The following is a 16,630-nucleotide window of genomic DNA, read 5'->3' on the forward strand; positions in this document are numbered from 1 at the left end:
ATGGGGAAGGATTTCATAACCACACGCCCGTGCTTCTGATCTGGCAACATGTGAGTTGTGGAACGGGGCGTTGTCCTGCAGGAGGAGGGTACCTTTACTGATCTTGCCCCGTCTCTTGATTTTGATAGCTTCCCTTAATTTCCTCAAAAGTGAAGCATAATAGGCTCCTGTAATTGTGGTACCCTTTGTCAGGAAATCTGTCATCACTACTCCGTCCTGGTCCCAGAAGACTGTGAGCATGACCTTGCCAGTGGAGGGCTGCACCCTTGCATTTTTGGAGGTAGTGAGTTGAAGTGCTTCCACTGCATTGACTGAGCTTTGGTCTCTGGATCATAGTGATGGATCCAGCTTTCATCCTGTGTAATCAGTCTTCTGAAAAACGTTGACTCATCTTCTTGGCACATCTCCAAATTCATCCTCGATCACTCGACGCGTTCTCGCTTCTGGAATGGTGTGAGCAACCTGGGAATCCATCTGGCAGACACCTTATGCATATGCAAATGGTCATGAATGATAGTTTCCACAGACCCTGTACTAATCTTGACATCTTGGGCTATTTGGCGAATAGTAATGCGCCGATCTTCCAAAATGGTAGCCTCAACTTGACGGACAAATGCCTCATCAATAGCAGAAGGGGGGCGACTAGGTTTGGAAGCTGTTTCCACAGACTTCCGGCCATGTTTGAATTCACAATGTCAGCGTTTTACAAGGTTATATGATGGGGCCTTATCACCATAAGTTTCTTTCATTTCATCAAAAGTCTCCTGTGGTGTGCGTCCTTTCAAATACAAAAACCGGATCACTGCTCGACATTCAACAGGCTCCATTTCACACCTGACTCGGTCCAAACACCTGTAAAACAGAAACCATAATTAGTTCAGAGCTGTAATTTGCCACATAACCTGTAGAGATATAAATCATTGCACATGCAAAATTTCAGCTAGATCAGACAACTGGAAGTGGGTCAGGGGCATTACTTATTGCACGTCCCTCGTATATCCTTATTATTTTTCATGCAAATTTATGTAAGTAAATCTTCATTCTTTCGCTAATATATAACGATGTGTTTTCGTCATCATTATGCGACCTTTTTCTTTTCAATCACTTACCATTCACTTTATTGAACTACACATCAGGACGGGATCGTCTATAACATAAGCAGACCATCTTGCCCCCTCAACAAGTTCTGTTCATGGAATTTTTGTTTAGTTGTAGACACAGAGAATGAGGGAAATTATTGACGATTGTCGTAACTACATGAATATTCATTATGAAAGTTTTACAGGGGAGGAACCATAGATTGAAGCTCAGTCGAACACCTACCATAAAAGTAATGAATAGAGCAGAGATAGACTCATCTTGTCTCTTGTGAGAAAGAGAAAGCAGGGAGGCGAAACAGTTCTCATCCACTAGATTACAAAGTCGGTTTTGTATTTGTCAAGATAAGAAAGGGAATTGTTAGGAGCTCCTCCCCAAATGTTGCAACAGTGCTCCATCTCAGGATGTATTTGTCTCTTTCACATGTATAGAATAATGTTGGGATTGAGATATTTTCTGGAGCAGTAGAATTATCCAACCATTTTTCCAGTGATTTTTGGCAACGGATTTTGGTGTAGGTCTTCCATTTCAGATTATGAGTGAAGGTCAGTCTCAGAAGTTTGTCATGGTAAGGTACTTCCTGAAAATGAGAGCCGTTAATTTCAGTTGAAGCCAAATGGGGATTTGATCGTTAGTAGTCAAAATATAGATGTTTGGTTTTGGATGCATTAAAGGTAACTAGCTCATTTTTACCAAATCGAAACGTACTCAAGTTCGGAGGAAAAAGAGTTAGATAAGCCATATTATACTCCCACTAGTTGAGAAACCTTAGTATAATTTTTTTTTTTTTTACACAGTGATCACCACTTATCAAGGCCCGGAAGCCACTGAGGGATAAGGGTTATTGCAAGTACAGTATATTAGTGTGGAGATTTGATTAAGTGTTTACTTAAGGGGGCGGTTCATTAGGAATTTGTTAACATTGGACTTGAAGACATCCAAGTTGTAGTCCGGAGGGAAGCAGGCAGACGGAACAGAGTTCCACAGGCGTGCAGTTCTAAGAAAGAAGCTTTGTTCATGGAATACGCGTTTTGATTTAGGCACAGATAAAGAGTGGGGGAAATTTTTCACAGTGGATTCAGCTGGACGGGTGTTTTTCGTGAAAGATTGGCGAGGGGGGACCAGAGATTGGAGTTCAGACGAGCACCTGCCATGGAAATAACGATAAAACAAGGATATGCTCGCAACGTCTCTTCTGTGGGAGAGAGGTTGCAGGGTAGAGAAAAGGGCATCCCTCACTAAGCCACGAAGTCTATTTTGTACTCTGTCAAGGCAGGATAGGCTGTTTTTAGCAGCTCCTGCCCAGATATAGCAACAGTATTCCATCCTTGGACGTACTTGGCTTTTATATAGATAGAGAATTGCATCAGTAGTGAGATATTAACGACATGACATCTTGTCTTTCTAATTTCTACTGAAACTGATTATAATATCTCTTTCAAATATCTATCAAGTCATCAATCCGTTATCTGTTCTCGTATATCTGTCTCCACAGGCCCTATCGATCACACGCCCCGATCTTCTACACGTTTCTTCCAAGATATTCTGCTAACTTTATGTTGAACGATGTATATTCAGAATATAAAATTGACCGATTGGCAGGATGTTTGCCATCACCAAGGCCGCCAAGCGATAAAAATCACTAGTCAACAATAAATATATTCTGAATGACAAATATCTTTCTGAATCATATTTTTGAATAATAAATTCAGGCTTGCTGCATTTAATCACATAAAAACAAAAACAAAGAAAAATTGTGAAAAGTAATGTTTTTTTATCTTCATTGATTGCCTAGGTTTTGTGTTTGTTTGTTTTGACAAATTGTACAATCTTTAAAAGGGGAGAAAACTCTTGGTTGGAATAAAATAAATTAAAATATAGTTACTGGGTTATCCGTTGCCAAAGGAATCGCTATCAATTTGTGCCAGAATGTGTCCTTGTTTCCACAAGCATTGTTCATGTGAATACATGCCAAAAAATTCAACAGTGTGTGTGTGTGTGTGTGTGTGTGTGTGTGTGTGTGTGTGTGTGTGTGTGTATTTAGTGATTTAATTTTTTTTTTACGTGGAAGTCACCACTTATCAAGTCCAGGAAGCCACTCGGGAATAAGGGTTATATCGTGTACAGTAATCAATGGGACAATATCATAGTAATCGTTAGTAATGGAGATATGATAAAGTGTCTTACTTAAGGGGGCGGTTTATCAGGAACTTGTTTATGTTGGACTTGAAGACATCCAAGTTGTAGTCAGGTGGGAAATAGGCAAACGGAAGAGAGTTCCGCTTAATGCGTGATATGTTGCTCGAACTGAACCGTCATTTTCAAAATAAATTTTCAGAATTTGCAAGCTCTGTTTGGATGTCAATCTATTCATGGTGAATTGCTGAACCAAGCTGATCGCAAAATAATCGATAGTTGCCAAATATGCAATTGGAAGAAAAAGAAAATAATTACCGATTTAAAGTTCGCCGCCTCTAAAAAAGACATCATATATATATATATATATATATATATATATAGTAGGGATCACTAAAGAAAAGCCAACAATAAAAGAAGGGAAAAAATTGAGAAAATAGAGGGGGAAAAAGAGAGGAAATAGAAACAGTCAATAGAGGATACGAAAATAGATATAAATAGATAAGACTAACGCCATCTGAAAGTGAAGAAAAATGGAATTAGAAAAATGTTCAAAATAAGTTCTAAAATCATATTATATATATAAATAAAAAAAAAATTAGATAAATAGATGTACGTGTAAATATTTAACTGATAAACCCTTAAACTACTGATCACATAACACTGAAATTAAAAGCAAATACTAACTATACACCAAGGATGGTTTATAACGAGTAAAATCTGTGTTTATATGGATGAATAACGCGTACAGACATATATCGGCAAGATGAAATGCGAAATGTTCAACTGGCCGACACGTTTTTATTTTTTTCTGCGCATGCTCAAATTCAATTCAATTCAAGTCGTTTGATATTAAGACTTTTTCTCGATAACAACATCGGTAGATAACGCGACTGGAACGCTAAATGTTTTGGTTTCGATTCTAGCTGATTGCATAAAGTCATTTCGTTTTAAGTTTTGTAAATTATGCGTTTGTATTAATAAATACGGAATCTGCATGATTTAAATATATTTAAACGTATTTTAGGGCAAGCGGAAATGCAAAATATTTATTTAGAGGCTGGGATAATAAAACTTTTTTAATTTCTTACGGATTTTTTTTTTTTTTTTTACAATCTTTTAAGACGATAAAAATATTTTTACAACAATTATTTTATTTTTTTTGCCGGAATTACCTCACGATCGAAGACAAAATTCTATTTACAGAAATCATACGTTTCTTAAGGAAATCTTGCACGACAGAGGACAAACTCCAAGTACAGGTTTTGATGGAAAAGCTTAATTGGCTAATGTCAGGTTTCTGCGGTTTTTTTTTTTTTTTGGTTTTTTTTTCAAGTAATACGTAAATATTGCTTGAGATTCTGAAATTGAAAATTTAAATAATTCCTCCTTTTCCCTTTAAATAATTTTCTTTTCTCTAAATAACTTTTCCTTTACATTAACTTTATGGTGGGAATCTGTTGATATTGGATTTGAAAACGACTATGATGTAATCTGCAGGGAAACAGTCCCACGGTTATATGTGCCATATGCTAGAAGCCAGACACGGAGGAAGAAAGGATTTTTGCGTGTTGTTGTTGTGGTGGTAATCAGACGATGTTTTGTTTCTTTGAGTTTTTCAACTATTCACACTTGTTTCATTCGATTGCCAAACGATAATCTCCTGAAAATAGAAACAATTTCATCTGAAAATTTTCATTCGATTCCCCTAATCTTCTGCCCGCTATGAGTAATTGTCTGTATTTTTGAGATGAGGTGTTTTCATTGATTATCATGAAGATCGTATAATTGTTTCTTATGGTGAGGAGTTGTTAACAGACAAGTGCATACAGAGTAACATAGTTGGCAGAATTGAGATTGTCGGACTGACTTCCTCATCTTGGTTGTTATAGTCACAACGTTTCGGCCGTTTTGCCCTCCGGCCTTCATCAGGTGTTTTGTATCGAACTGGGGAACCGTTTGTTAGGAGTCTCGAAAGGGTTGTGTTCGAGACTCCTAACAAACGATTCCCCAGTTCGATACAAAACACCTGATGAAGGCCGGAGGGCAAAACGGCCGAAACCTTGTGACTATAACAACCAAGATGAGGAAGTCAGTCCGACAATCTCAATTCTGCCAACTATGTTACTCTGTATGCACTTGTCTGTTAACAACTCCTCACCATAAGAAACAATTATACGATCTTCATGATATTTTTACAGAGGAGATCAATATTTTGATAAGGAAGTCGACCCTAGTAAATTTTGCATGTCATCTGAATCCACATCTATTTTTTTTTTTTTTGTCATGCCAATTAACATTGTAACGAAATGCAATTTTATTGTGCCATTAAAAACAAGGCATTTGAATTTAAAATGTTTCCATGCGTCTCTTTCAGATGTTTTATCATTTCATCTGTTAGCCGTTCATCATTCTATCGGTACATTGAAAATATATTTTATTAATGGAAATTTTAATTGGCTTCATCCAACAATCATTCTGTAACCCTTAAAGTTGTATTAATATTTTTAATTGGCTCTATTCAGCCATCATTCTGTCACAATGAAGGTTGAAATAGCATTTTTAATTGACACCATTTAGCCATCATCCTGTCAAAATGAAAATTAGAATAGCATTTTTAATGGGCTCCATCCAGACATATTTCTGTAAAGGGGAAGGTTGAAATAGCATTTATAATTGGTTCCAACCATCATTTTATAACGTTTAAATGTTGAACTAGCATATTTAAGTAGCTCCACCTAGCCATCATTCTGTTGAAATGAAGGTTGAAATAGCATTTTTAATTGACTCCATTTAGCCACCATTCTGTCAAAATGAAAGTTAGCATTTTTATTAGCTCCATCTAGCCATCATTTTGTAACGTTTAAATGTTGAACTAACATTTTTAATTGACTCCATTTAGCTATCATTCTGTCAAAATGAAGGTTGAAATAGCATTTTTAATTGGCCCCATTTAGACATTATGTAAGGATTAAGGTTGAATTTGTATTTTATAATTGACTCATATATTATATCGGCCGAAACGTCATGAAAATAACAAGCAAATTTAGTAATTATAATAATTTAAAAAGCAAAACAAATATGGATCTTCATTTAAAATATTCTAGAACAGTTAAAGAAATTTGCAGAGTTTTGATTTTGATTGGAATTTCCTGTTTAGAAACGATCACAAAACAAAAATCATATTATTGAATTGAATCGGAAAAATAAAAATCGAATAAATCGAAAATCAACCTTGATTCGATTAGCTACAATAAAATAAACATATTGATCTCTAAATTTTGTTTTGCCTTTTCACTGAACATTTTGCTAGAAAATTCGAATGGGGAATTCAATTTCTAAAATATATAACATTTTTGGTTACATCTTAAATAATTTTTATTGAAACGCAAATTTTATTTGACAAAAGTCCCTAAACTATTGAATAGAATATAATTGAACATTTCGGCGAAAACATTGCATAAATTATCTCCCCTTGATTTCCTGAATCAAATTTATCCGCATGAATCATCAATTCCTTTTTTTTTTTTATTATTATTATTATTATTATTATTATTATTATTATTATTATTATTCAAATCTAATGAAAACATTTAGTTTCTGGGGTTTCGGGAGTTTTTCGTTTATACCCCCCCCCTTCAATCATATTGCAAGAAATCCTGAAATATTTTTTTTTCCAAATAAACCGATTTGTTGGCCGATATTCAACTTCTGTTCATTTTTGTTTGCTGTTGATTCTTGAAAATGTTAAATTTCAGCTACGTTCATCAAGACGTGACTTTGCAAAAGTGAGGCTTCTCTTATCACGCAAATCATTATCTCCCCGTGTCTCAGCCTTACAATCCATTTGTTCTTTCCTTTTTTTTTTTTACTCTTTCCCAACACTCTCTTTCCTTTAATTAAGGATTTTCAGACTTCCTTGTCTTCAGTTGAGAAATCTTCAGAAATTCTAATCATCTTTGAAAGTTCTACTCATTGTTGATTGACTTCATTGCATCACCATTCGTTTCAAAGCATCCTTTAGAATCATTTTTTTTATTTCGAAATAAAATATGACTAATAGAATTTGCCAATGTGCACGTCTGAAAGAATTACCATTTTTTTTTTTTTTTTTTTGTAAATGACGTCCAGAATGGAATATTTTCTGCATGTTATTTCTCAAAGCATTTGTAAAAAAGCCTGTAATTTTACTGATCCAATGGCAAAAGTTTAATTTTTTAACAAAATCTTTTGATGATATATGATGAGAGCCACACTGAAGAGCTATGATACAGCGAAATACTCTGTCATATATATATATATAAAGTGAGAATGTGTGTATGTGTGAGGACACTTTTCAACAAATTTTTGATCTACAGACTTGAAATCTAGTATGTAAAGTATTCAAGCGCGTGGAAAACTTTTTAATCGGTTTTCATCCGGAAAAAGGCTGTTTAAGGGATCAAAATTGAAAACTTGGTACTTGGGGGGGTCATTGGATTTTTGTCTGTTTGTCAACTGTTTCATGACTGCGCATGCGCGGTCGTGAAACATGACAGCTTATGTCAAGAATAAGTAGGCTTTAAAACACTTTTTAAAGGTCGTAGCAAGCTGGTCTAATGGTTATCGTACTTGACCCCAGTGTGTTTAGGTTTTGGTTTCGAAATCAGCTCGAGTTTTTTTTTTTTTTTTTTTTTTTGTTTTTTACTTACAAGAAGTGAAGTGTTTAGAAAAAATATACTGCTCGCAAGCAAATATCTGTCTCTTTTCGTTTTTTTTTTTATTTTCATTTTTATAAAAAGAATTTTACATTACGTTTAAGACCGGGCAACGCCAAGTACGTCTTCTAGTTTATAAATATTTGCTGATATTTTGTATTTGAATTCTTCGGATTACTATTCTCATCTTGAGTTTTATTTTCATAGCGTTTCGATCAGTGTAACATCTGACCTTGTTCAGCTGTATCTTTTCCAACTCTGGACTTATTCTGTCGAACTCTGGAATCTGCACAGAATTTCAAACGAACTCCTTTATTTAATCCACGCGCGTAGCATTCTTGTATTTTATCAGCCATGAATGAGTAGAAGTCTTAAATAATTCGCAATTGTATTTTGAGTGTCGCCTGCACTGAGGATTGGACCTTCAACCTCCAGATGCATATAAATTTACAATTGAATTTGACCAAATACTTTATCCGTTACGCCATGGGTCATGTTGTGAACATAATACTCAAAATGAGAGCACTAGTCTGAAAACTCTAAATATTTTGACTAATTAATCCTCATCTCAAAAATTCAGAAACGTAATTAGTATTTACCGTGAAAATTTTCTGATGTTTATAATTAGAATTTTTTTTTTTTTCAATGAAGCATGAAATACTGTAACGTAAATACAATTTGAAAATGATGTATGACAATAAACAAAGTTTATACAACGTGGAACGATAAAATTGTCGACCTAGAAAAGACGACATAATTCCATTTCCATTTGATGAAAACCGGGTTATTTTTTGGGGGGAGGGGGTCTGTTTTTTTGTTGTTGTTGTTTTTTTTTGTTTTTTTTTTTGTTTTTTTGCAGACCATCTACTAGATGGCCAGTTGTATGTTTGTATCTCTCGCTAGAACTTTCGACACACGCAACTAACACTGACAAAATAGGTATCGTTTGAATGCTCAGTCTCTCGGGCGACAAATATAAAAAAACGGCCAAAAACATTCATTCTTTGACTGTCAACTGCGCCGTTTTTCAATAGGAGGGGGTCAATTTTTTCGTCGACATTTTTGCAAAGTCATCATACGCTTTGCAATGACTAAGATTATATTGAAAGCCGCCGAAGTCATTTGTCTGAATGGGCGTGGGGGCTAAGCAGTTGACTTTTTTTTTCCACTTTCTTTTCCTCCTTTGCGTTACAGGTTCGAGTTTGCCTGCTTACTACTTTTTTTTTTTTTTTTTTTTGCACTCGCACGGGTACTCGCGGCTTTTTTCATTTTTTTAAGGGTTTTTTTTTTTTTGCACTCGCACGGGTACTCGCGGCTTTTTTCATTTTTTTAAGGGTTTTTTTTTTTTTTTTTTTGCACTCGCACGAGTACTCGCGGGTTTTTCATTTTTTTAAGGGTTTTTTTTTTTTTTTTTTGCACTCGCGGCTTTTTTCATTTTCTTAAGGGTTTTTTTTTTTCTTTTGCACTCGCACGGGTACTCGCGGCTTTTTTCATTTTTTTAACGTTTTTTTTTTTAGGGATCCGTTGCTCAATACCCTTACCATAAAATCTCTCCACATCCGGGCAATGCATGGTACCCCCGCTAATATATTATAACCTATATAGTAATAAATATATTTATAATAAGTAATAATTCATATCATTTAGATTATTCGAACTACTGTTCTCATCTTTAGTGTCATTTGATTCGGTCGGTATAACCTCCGACCTTCTTCAGGTGTATCTTGTCGAACTTGAGAATGTTCCTTACAAACTCAGGAGTTTGGATGGAATTTCGAACGGTATCCATTATTTACTTCACGGGGATAACATGCTCTTGCTCCATTGGCCATGACTGGATAGATGTCCTAAGTAATTCGCAATTGTATTTTGTTGGAAAGAAAAAATATTTCGTCATTAACAATTAATCTTCTAGCAGGAGTTGATTAGTAGGTGACGCAGGTAATTCTGCTACAAACCCCCTCCTTCCAAGCTAATTACTCCGAAAGATGTGTCAGTATTTCTTTCTTTGGCTGAACCATGCGTGGAACTGAGATCTTCCTTTTTCTGCCAGAACGACGAGGCTTAATATCAATGTGTCGTAGACGGTTTCAATAGCCTCTTACGATTAATCTCCCAAGAAATAGAGGCTATTGAAACCGTCTACGATACATTGATATTAAGCCTCGTCGTTCTGGCAGAAAAAGGAAGATCTCAGTTCCACTCCTGGTTCAGCCAAAGAAAGAAATACTGACACACCTTTTGGAGTCATCAGCTTTGAAGAGGGGTGTTGTGGCGGAATTACCTGCGTTACCTACGAATCGACTCTCGCTGGTATATCATAAACCACCACAAGGGCTTGGCGATAGACCCTACCACTTTCTCACAGAACAGACGTTGCAAGTCTATCTTTGCTCTATAGTTATTTTCATGGCAATTGAGCTTCTGTCTGCAGTCTCTCTTGCAGAACATTTTCAGCAGGCACTCGTCTGACTACAACAAATGGCAACAATTTACTAGTCTGTGGAACATAATACTGTATGACTGCTTCCAAACTGACTACAACATAGTCGTTTCAAGTATAATGTGAACAAGTTCTTGTTGCACTGTTTTAAATAATTAAACTCTATCCCAGTTCCACCATGATCGATCATCATGGTGTTGTCTTACCGACCACTTGACACTCATTAACCCTTATCCTCGAGTGGCTTTCAGACCTTGATAGCAGTGACTTTCCTTCTAATAAAAAGGAAAAAAAAAACTACATTAATTAGACGACTTGGATAACTGTTAGAATTTGAATAATATAACTGGAATTTCCATGGAACTCACTAATTTTGATTTTTGATTAATCTCGAGGGAGGGGTGGCTAGCGCACAAATCTCACGACTATAGTCACATCTCCCGTTGCAGTCAATTATTTTAAAGGCGCAAAAATCTGATCTAAACAATGCGTTTATGAATCTCAGTAAGTCATCCGTGCTTAAATTTTTGTTGTGCTTGTTTGAAAATATTTCCATCATTAAGCGCGTTGTTTGAATGGGCACATTTTAAGAATTTATTCTTGTGTTTTTTGAATTAAGGTCAAAGAACTTATTCTGGTCGGCACTTTGAAGTGAAAAAAGAAATGGCAGCTTGAGCCGGAATTCAGTCGAAAGTGTTGCTGTAATTGAGCCCTTCATTTGAGAGAGAGAGAGAGAGAGAGAGAGAGAGAGAGAGAGAGAGAGAGAGAGAGAGAGAGAAACACTTGGCTCATACTTACATCCAGATGTGTGTGTGTGATGACGAGTGTGCAGATATCGACTACCGCAAACTCCCAAGAAACCCTTGAAGTTCCTTTTAACGACCTGCCTTTCATTTTTATTTTATATTATTTATTTATTTATTTTTCACCATTAACAATCATTTTATGCAATTGGTGAAGAGGATTTTCTTTCTTTTTCTTCAGAACTTTTTTACAAAAAAAGGATTACGGACTAACTTAAAGCGGACAAAAAGTGTTACCAAATTGGACAGAAAACGATCGGTATCCAACGTGTCCGAGACAGAAACGTAAGTAAAAATATATTTGATTTTGTCTTTCCATTGCGGCTAAAACGCGTCCCCTCTCTTTTGTTATTGGTTAAGAATTCAATGATGTTTTGAGTTTAACCAATTTCGAGTGAATATTTTGGAGAAGCCATTTTTATTTTTTTCAAATTGAAACTTTGCTTTTGTTGTTTTTATTTTTGAATTTCGTTTTTATTTAACATATTTTATTTTTATTTGTGACCTTGGTAGAAGCTTTTACGTACATGAATAACCTCAACTGGTTTTGATGTTTCGAGATGGTGCAATCGATTGATAACGTTTATTAATAAGAGTATAACTTAACAACTTATGTAACATGTCCAGGGGATTCCATTCCAGGCCAATCCCCACGTAACAATCTATATATTAAGACAAGTCCATGTTCATACGTACGTTATCACTCTCCACCCTTTTGTTTTTAAGATGGGATGGCCCAAGTTCTAAAGATGCAAAACAAAAAAGTGCTTTTGTCAATTTCATCTGATATCGCTGATGTGTCTACAGTTCTCTCGCAGAAAGTTGTCGAGATGCTTGAAAAAGCGGTAGTCGATTGGTAAGACGTCTGGAGAGTATGGCGGATGAGGCAGAGTTCTGTAGCTCAATTCATTCTGCAGGGTTTAGCAACGTGCAGTCGGGCATTGTCATGAAGGAGAATTGGGCCTTTTCTGTTGACTATTGCTGGGTGTTGTTGTCGAAGTTTATGATGCATTTCATCGATTTTTGTTGTTGTTTTTGTTTTTTACTCACGTTCATGTCTAACAAGGCATATCGCCTCTTAGACGTAAGGGGCTACTATTTGGGACCGTGCGTAGGAAAGATTAACAAGATGTTGGTTTACATTACATTTAAACTTCTGCATATCAGTACAGTCAGGGAAGCAAGTAGCAGGAGGGAAGGGAATTCCAAAGTCTACATATTCAAGGGAAGAAACTATTAGAGTAGAAAGCTTTCTGGCATTTAGGGACCTCAACAGTGAAGGGGTGTGATTTTGTTGCTAAGTGGGTTTGTCAGTGACATGTATGTTGAGGGGCACAAGTGCAACGAGTTCATCAGAGCACATCCCATTAAAATATTTGTAAAACAGGCACGGAGATGTAACATTGCAGCGATGGAACAGGGGTTGGAATTTAGTTGACAAAATGGAACCTACTAGCTTGAAAACTCTTTTCTGAACCCTATCCAAGAGAGAGGGGCTAGTGGTAGATGCACCAGCCCAGATGTGGCAACAATACTCCATGCATGGACGAATAGTGGCCTCGTAGAGATACACAATGCTCTCAGGTGTGAATAGTCTTCTAGCTCGATAAAGGGAACCCATATTCTTTGCAACAGCCTTCACAATGTCCTGAATGTATTTGTTCCAGTGTATACTGCCCGCAAATGTTAGGCCAATGAGTTTGAAGGAAAATTTTCTCAGGTAGGGTGTTATTTATCATAGATATATGGGGTTGGATAGGCGTCTTGTAATTGTTAAAGAAGAGCAGCTTAGTTTTACTAGCATTAAATGTTACCATCCATTTGCGGCCACATTCCTCTACGGTCTGGAGATGATTTTCTAACAATTCTGCCATTGTCTTAGATTTCTGAACACTCGTTCTTCTTTCATGCATGTTATAGAGCATTGTATCATCAGCAAATATACCCATCTCGGACACAACATTATCAGAGAGGTCGTTTATGAATATCAGGAATAATAATCGTCCAAGATCGACCCCTGAGGCACTCCCACATTAATGTAATACGACTTGGATGTATGTCCATCAATGTCAACTTGGATGCTCCGATGGTCGATCATTACGCTGATTATCTTCAAGACTCTCATCACCACCACGAAATTGCTTAAACCACCATTGTGCTGTACGTTCAGTAGTGGTTCCATTTATATTGCGAGCTGTTTCAGCAGCTTTTCGGCCTAGCTTGAATTGAAATAAGAAAATTTTGCGAATTTGCTATTTTTTCCATCCTATATTCAATGTTTTAAAACGATTGTAATTTAAACGATTAGACAGAACTAAAAACGCTTTTTAAAATGATATAAAGTAAAGGCATTATAAAGAATACATTAGAAATATTTTTAACTCCTTATCCTATAGGATTTCGATGTCTACCATCTCTTCATCTTTGCTAAAGTCAGTAAGATATGGAAAATCACAATTAAAAATTGATTGAGTAATTAAAAGTCATAGAGTAAGGGAAGTTAAAGAAAAGGATATAAAAGTTAACATCCAAATTGCATATATATATATATATATATATATATATATATATATATACACACACACTAATGATTAAAAAAATTTAAGACTACTTGAAAATCTTTTTTTAAGGATAGATTTTCAACTTCTACTTATCGTTACCAATACTACAACCTAAAAGGTTAGGGGGGAAAACTATATTCCAAGCATTTAATTCAGAAATTTACATTTTTATAAAATGCGGCATTTTACATTTGATCAAAATTATAAGACCAGGGCTATAAATTCTACAAAATTGTACAACAAAGTGTATAAAAACATTCAACAACCAAATTAAAATTTAATAATGAGTTCTACCTCCACTGGTGTGGTCCTGGATATGACCTTAAACTATATCCGATGGTGAAGCCCCAGCTTGTGGGATTTGGGGAGTGTGGAGCCACCCATTTATTGCCATTGTTCCCAGGTCCATTTTGACCCAGAGTGGTAGTACCTGGTAGGGTCTCAACTATGGGTTAAATAGAAACTTTTTTGAAAAAAAAAAACAAATATTCTATTAAAAACTTTTTCTTCAAAATCACTGGATTCGGCATTAAATGACCTAAAAAGGGTTGATATGCCATAAAACAAAAACAGCCAACCAACCTCCACTGGTTTTGATGACCTCAAAAATTCTTTGAGGCATGTTAGAAATAAGCATTTCCATTAAGTTGCTCCATCTTTTGGAGATTGCTTCACGAATTAATTTTTTTGTGTAATATTGTTTGACATTTCAATGAACATCTCTTGTCATCCATCCCCAAATATTTTCAATTGGGTTTAAGTCCAATGAGCATGCAGAATGTCCCAAGAGATGAACCTCCATTTTCTTTGAGAAAGGTCAATGTCCGTCGTGCAGCATCGATTGCAGCATCAATCTGTTGGAATAACCATCCATTCCCACACAAACGATCAACGATGCTTTTTGTAGCATACTAACATAACTAGCCACTGTCTGACGACCTTGCACCACCTGGAGCGCTATCATCCCTCTGTAAGAAAAGGTACCCTGTACTATTGGGGACCCTCCACTATTATGACATGTGGAGAAAATTTCAGGCGGCATGTTTTTGTTAGGCCAGTATCGTTGGAAGCCATTAGGACCATCTAGATTGATTTTTTTCTCATCAGAAAACAGGACTTTCTTCCACTTTTCAACGTCCCATGTTTGGTATTCATGACCAAACCTTAAGTAGGCTACCTTGTGACATGGGAGCAGGCAAGGAATTTGCTTACACTTTTTAATTACCATGCCTTTTTTGTCGTAAGTGTCATTTAATGGTTACTGGACTGCAATTAGTATCTGTGAGCGCCTTAATTTTATAAGAAAGTCCCCTATCTTTCACAAGAACCCAATCTTATTCTCCTACTCAATGCAGGCGAATTTTTGTGGGCCTACTCTTCTATAATTCTCAGTTCTTTAGAAAGTTGCAAATCAGTTTTACTGCGATTTACATTAGCTGTGATCGCCCCGCTGTGACAAACCTTGCTTAGGGAAATCTAGAATTTGAGCATGCTCAACTTCGGTAAGTCTGCTTGCTTTAGACATGGTTACACCTTTATGCAATGAGTGCTTATCTGTAACTGAACTAAAAGACAATTTGTACCCCTGATCTTATAATTTTGATCAAGTGTAAAATGCCTCATTACATAAAAATGTACATTTCTGAATTAAATGTTTGGGATGTTTTTATCCCATAAACTTTTAGGGTGTAGGATTGGTAACCTTAAGTGGGCGGAGTTTAAAATCCATCCATAAAAAAGTTTTTTTTTTTTTAAAGACTTTTAAGTGGACTTAAATTTTTGATCAGGAAGCTCCGACTGCCATTTGGGCGGTCGGGTTTCGATCCTGGCTTCAGGTAGTTGCTTGTCTAGCCGCACTGATGAGTTGTAAAACAGCGAAACAGTACTGTATGTGGATGACTATAATGCTCCCTATCTTGGGTTGAGCATATTGGGAAGTGATATACAAATTACCATTAGCGTATTAAGCGATGCTCTTTGTGTAAACAAATTGAGCTTATGTATTTGGACAACGTCAAAACATTGTTAATTCACTGCCCGCATAGCAGAAGCCGAATATCGCAACGGTTAGAAGCTCTGACTGTCATTTGGGCGGTCGGGTTTCGATCCTGGTTTGAGGTAGTTGCTTGTCTAGCCGCACTGATGAGTTGTGAAACAGTACTGTATGTGGATGACTATATATATATATATATATATATATATATATATATAAACAATGTTCTGGTTGTTTTAAAAAAATTTTTTTTTTTCTTCCATAATGAAGACAACTTGACCAGTTGTGGATTAGACCCGTGGAAGACGCGTCTCCTCCTCATCTGACCCTGACTCTAACTCCCTACCCTGATTTGATTAAGAGATGAGAAGAGTGTCCGCTTGTTGGCTGTTTCCATCGATTATTTTCTCTTTCTCTCGAGAAGTTTTTCGTATTTGATGGCAGTAAATAAATCGAGAAGTGAAGGAGGGTGGGGACTGGGTGATCAGTTATGTTACCAAGCAACATTGGAGTTGACGAGAATTTCCGAGATTTGAAAGTGTTATAATTCTCACTCTTAGAAACCCTCACCCTCACACTTCCCTTTCTCATCTCTATTTCCCCATCTCTCTCTCTCTCTCTCTCTCTACGCCCCCTCTCTCTCTCTACGCCTCTCTCTCTCTCTCTCTCTACGCCTCTCTCTCTCTCTCTCTCTCTCTCTCTCTCTCTCTCTCTCTCTCTCTCTCTGCTTCCAGCCTTTCACTTTTTCTCTTATGTTTATTTTTCTCGTTTCAACTTATGCTCTTTCTATCAAATTTTCCAAGCATACAGACTAACTCTCTCGCCCTCACTCTATCAAACCCACACTCTGGCAAATTCTCACTGTATGTCCCTCTATCTCACTCACTCTCTCTTGTTCC

General features: G+C 36.3%; 1 protein-coding gene across 21 annotated transcripts in view; it reads left to right on the top strand.

The window, feature by feature from the left end:
* Nucleotides 1–16,630, top strand: part of LOC145248122 (disabled homolog 2-interacting protein-like) — a 1,344,959-nt gene that overhangs the window by 668,044 nt on the left and 660,285 nt on the right. For all 21 annotated transcript variants that reach the window (XM_080109927.1, XM_080109924.1, XM_080109911.1 and 18 more), the window contains one exon: nucleotides 11,359–11,462. In XM_080109927.1, coding sequence (XP_079966053.1) covers nucleotides 11,359–11,462 — 104 coding nt within the window. The remainder of the gene's footprint in view (nucleotides 1–11,358; nucleotides 11,463–16,630) is intronic.

The sequence above is a fragment of the Euprymna scolopes genome, chromosome 26, assembly GCF_053919585.1.
Source record: "Euprymna scolopes isolate OS-2025 chromosome 26, ASM5391958v1, whole genome shotgun sequence".
NCBI lineage: Eukaryota > Metazoa > Mollusca > Cephalopoda > Sepiida > Sepiolidae > Euprymna > Euprymna scolopes.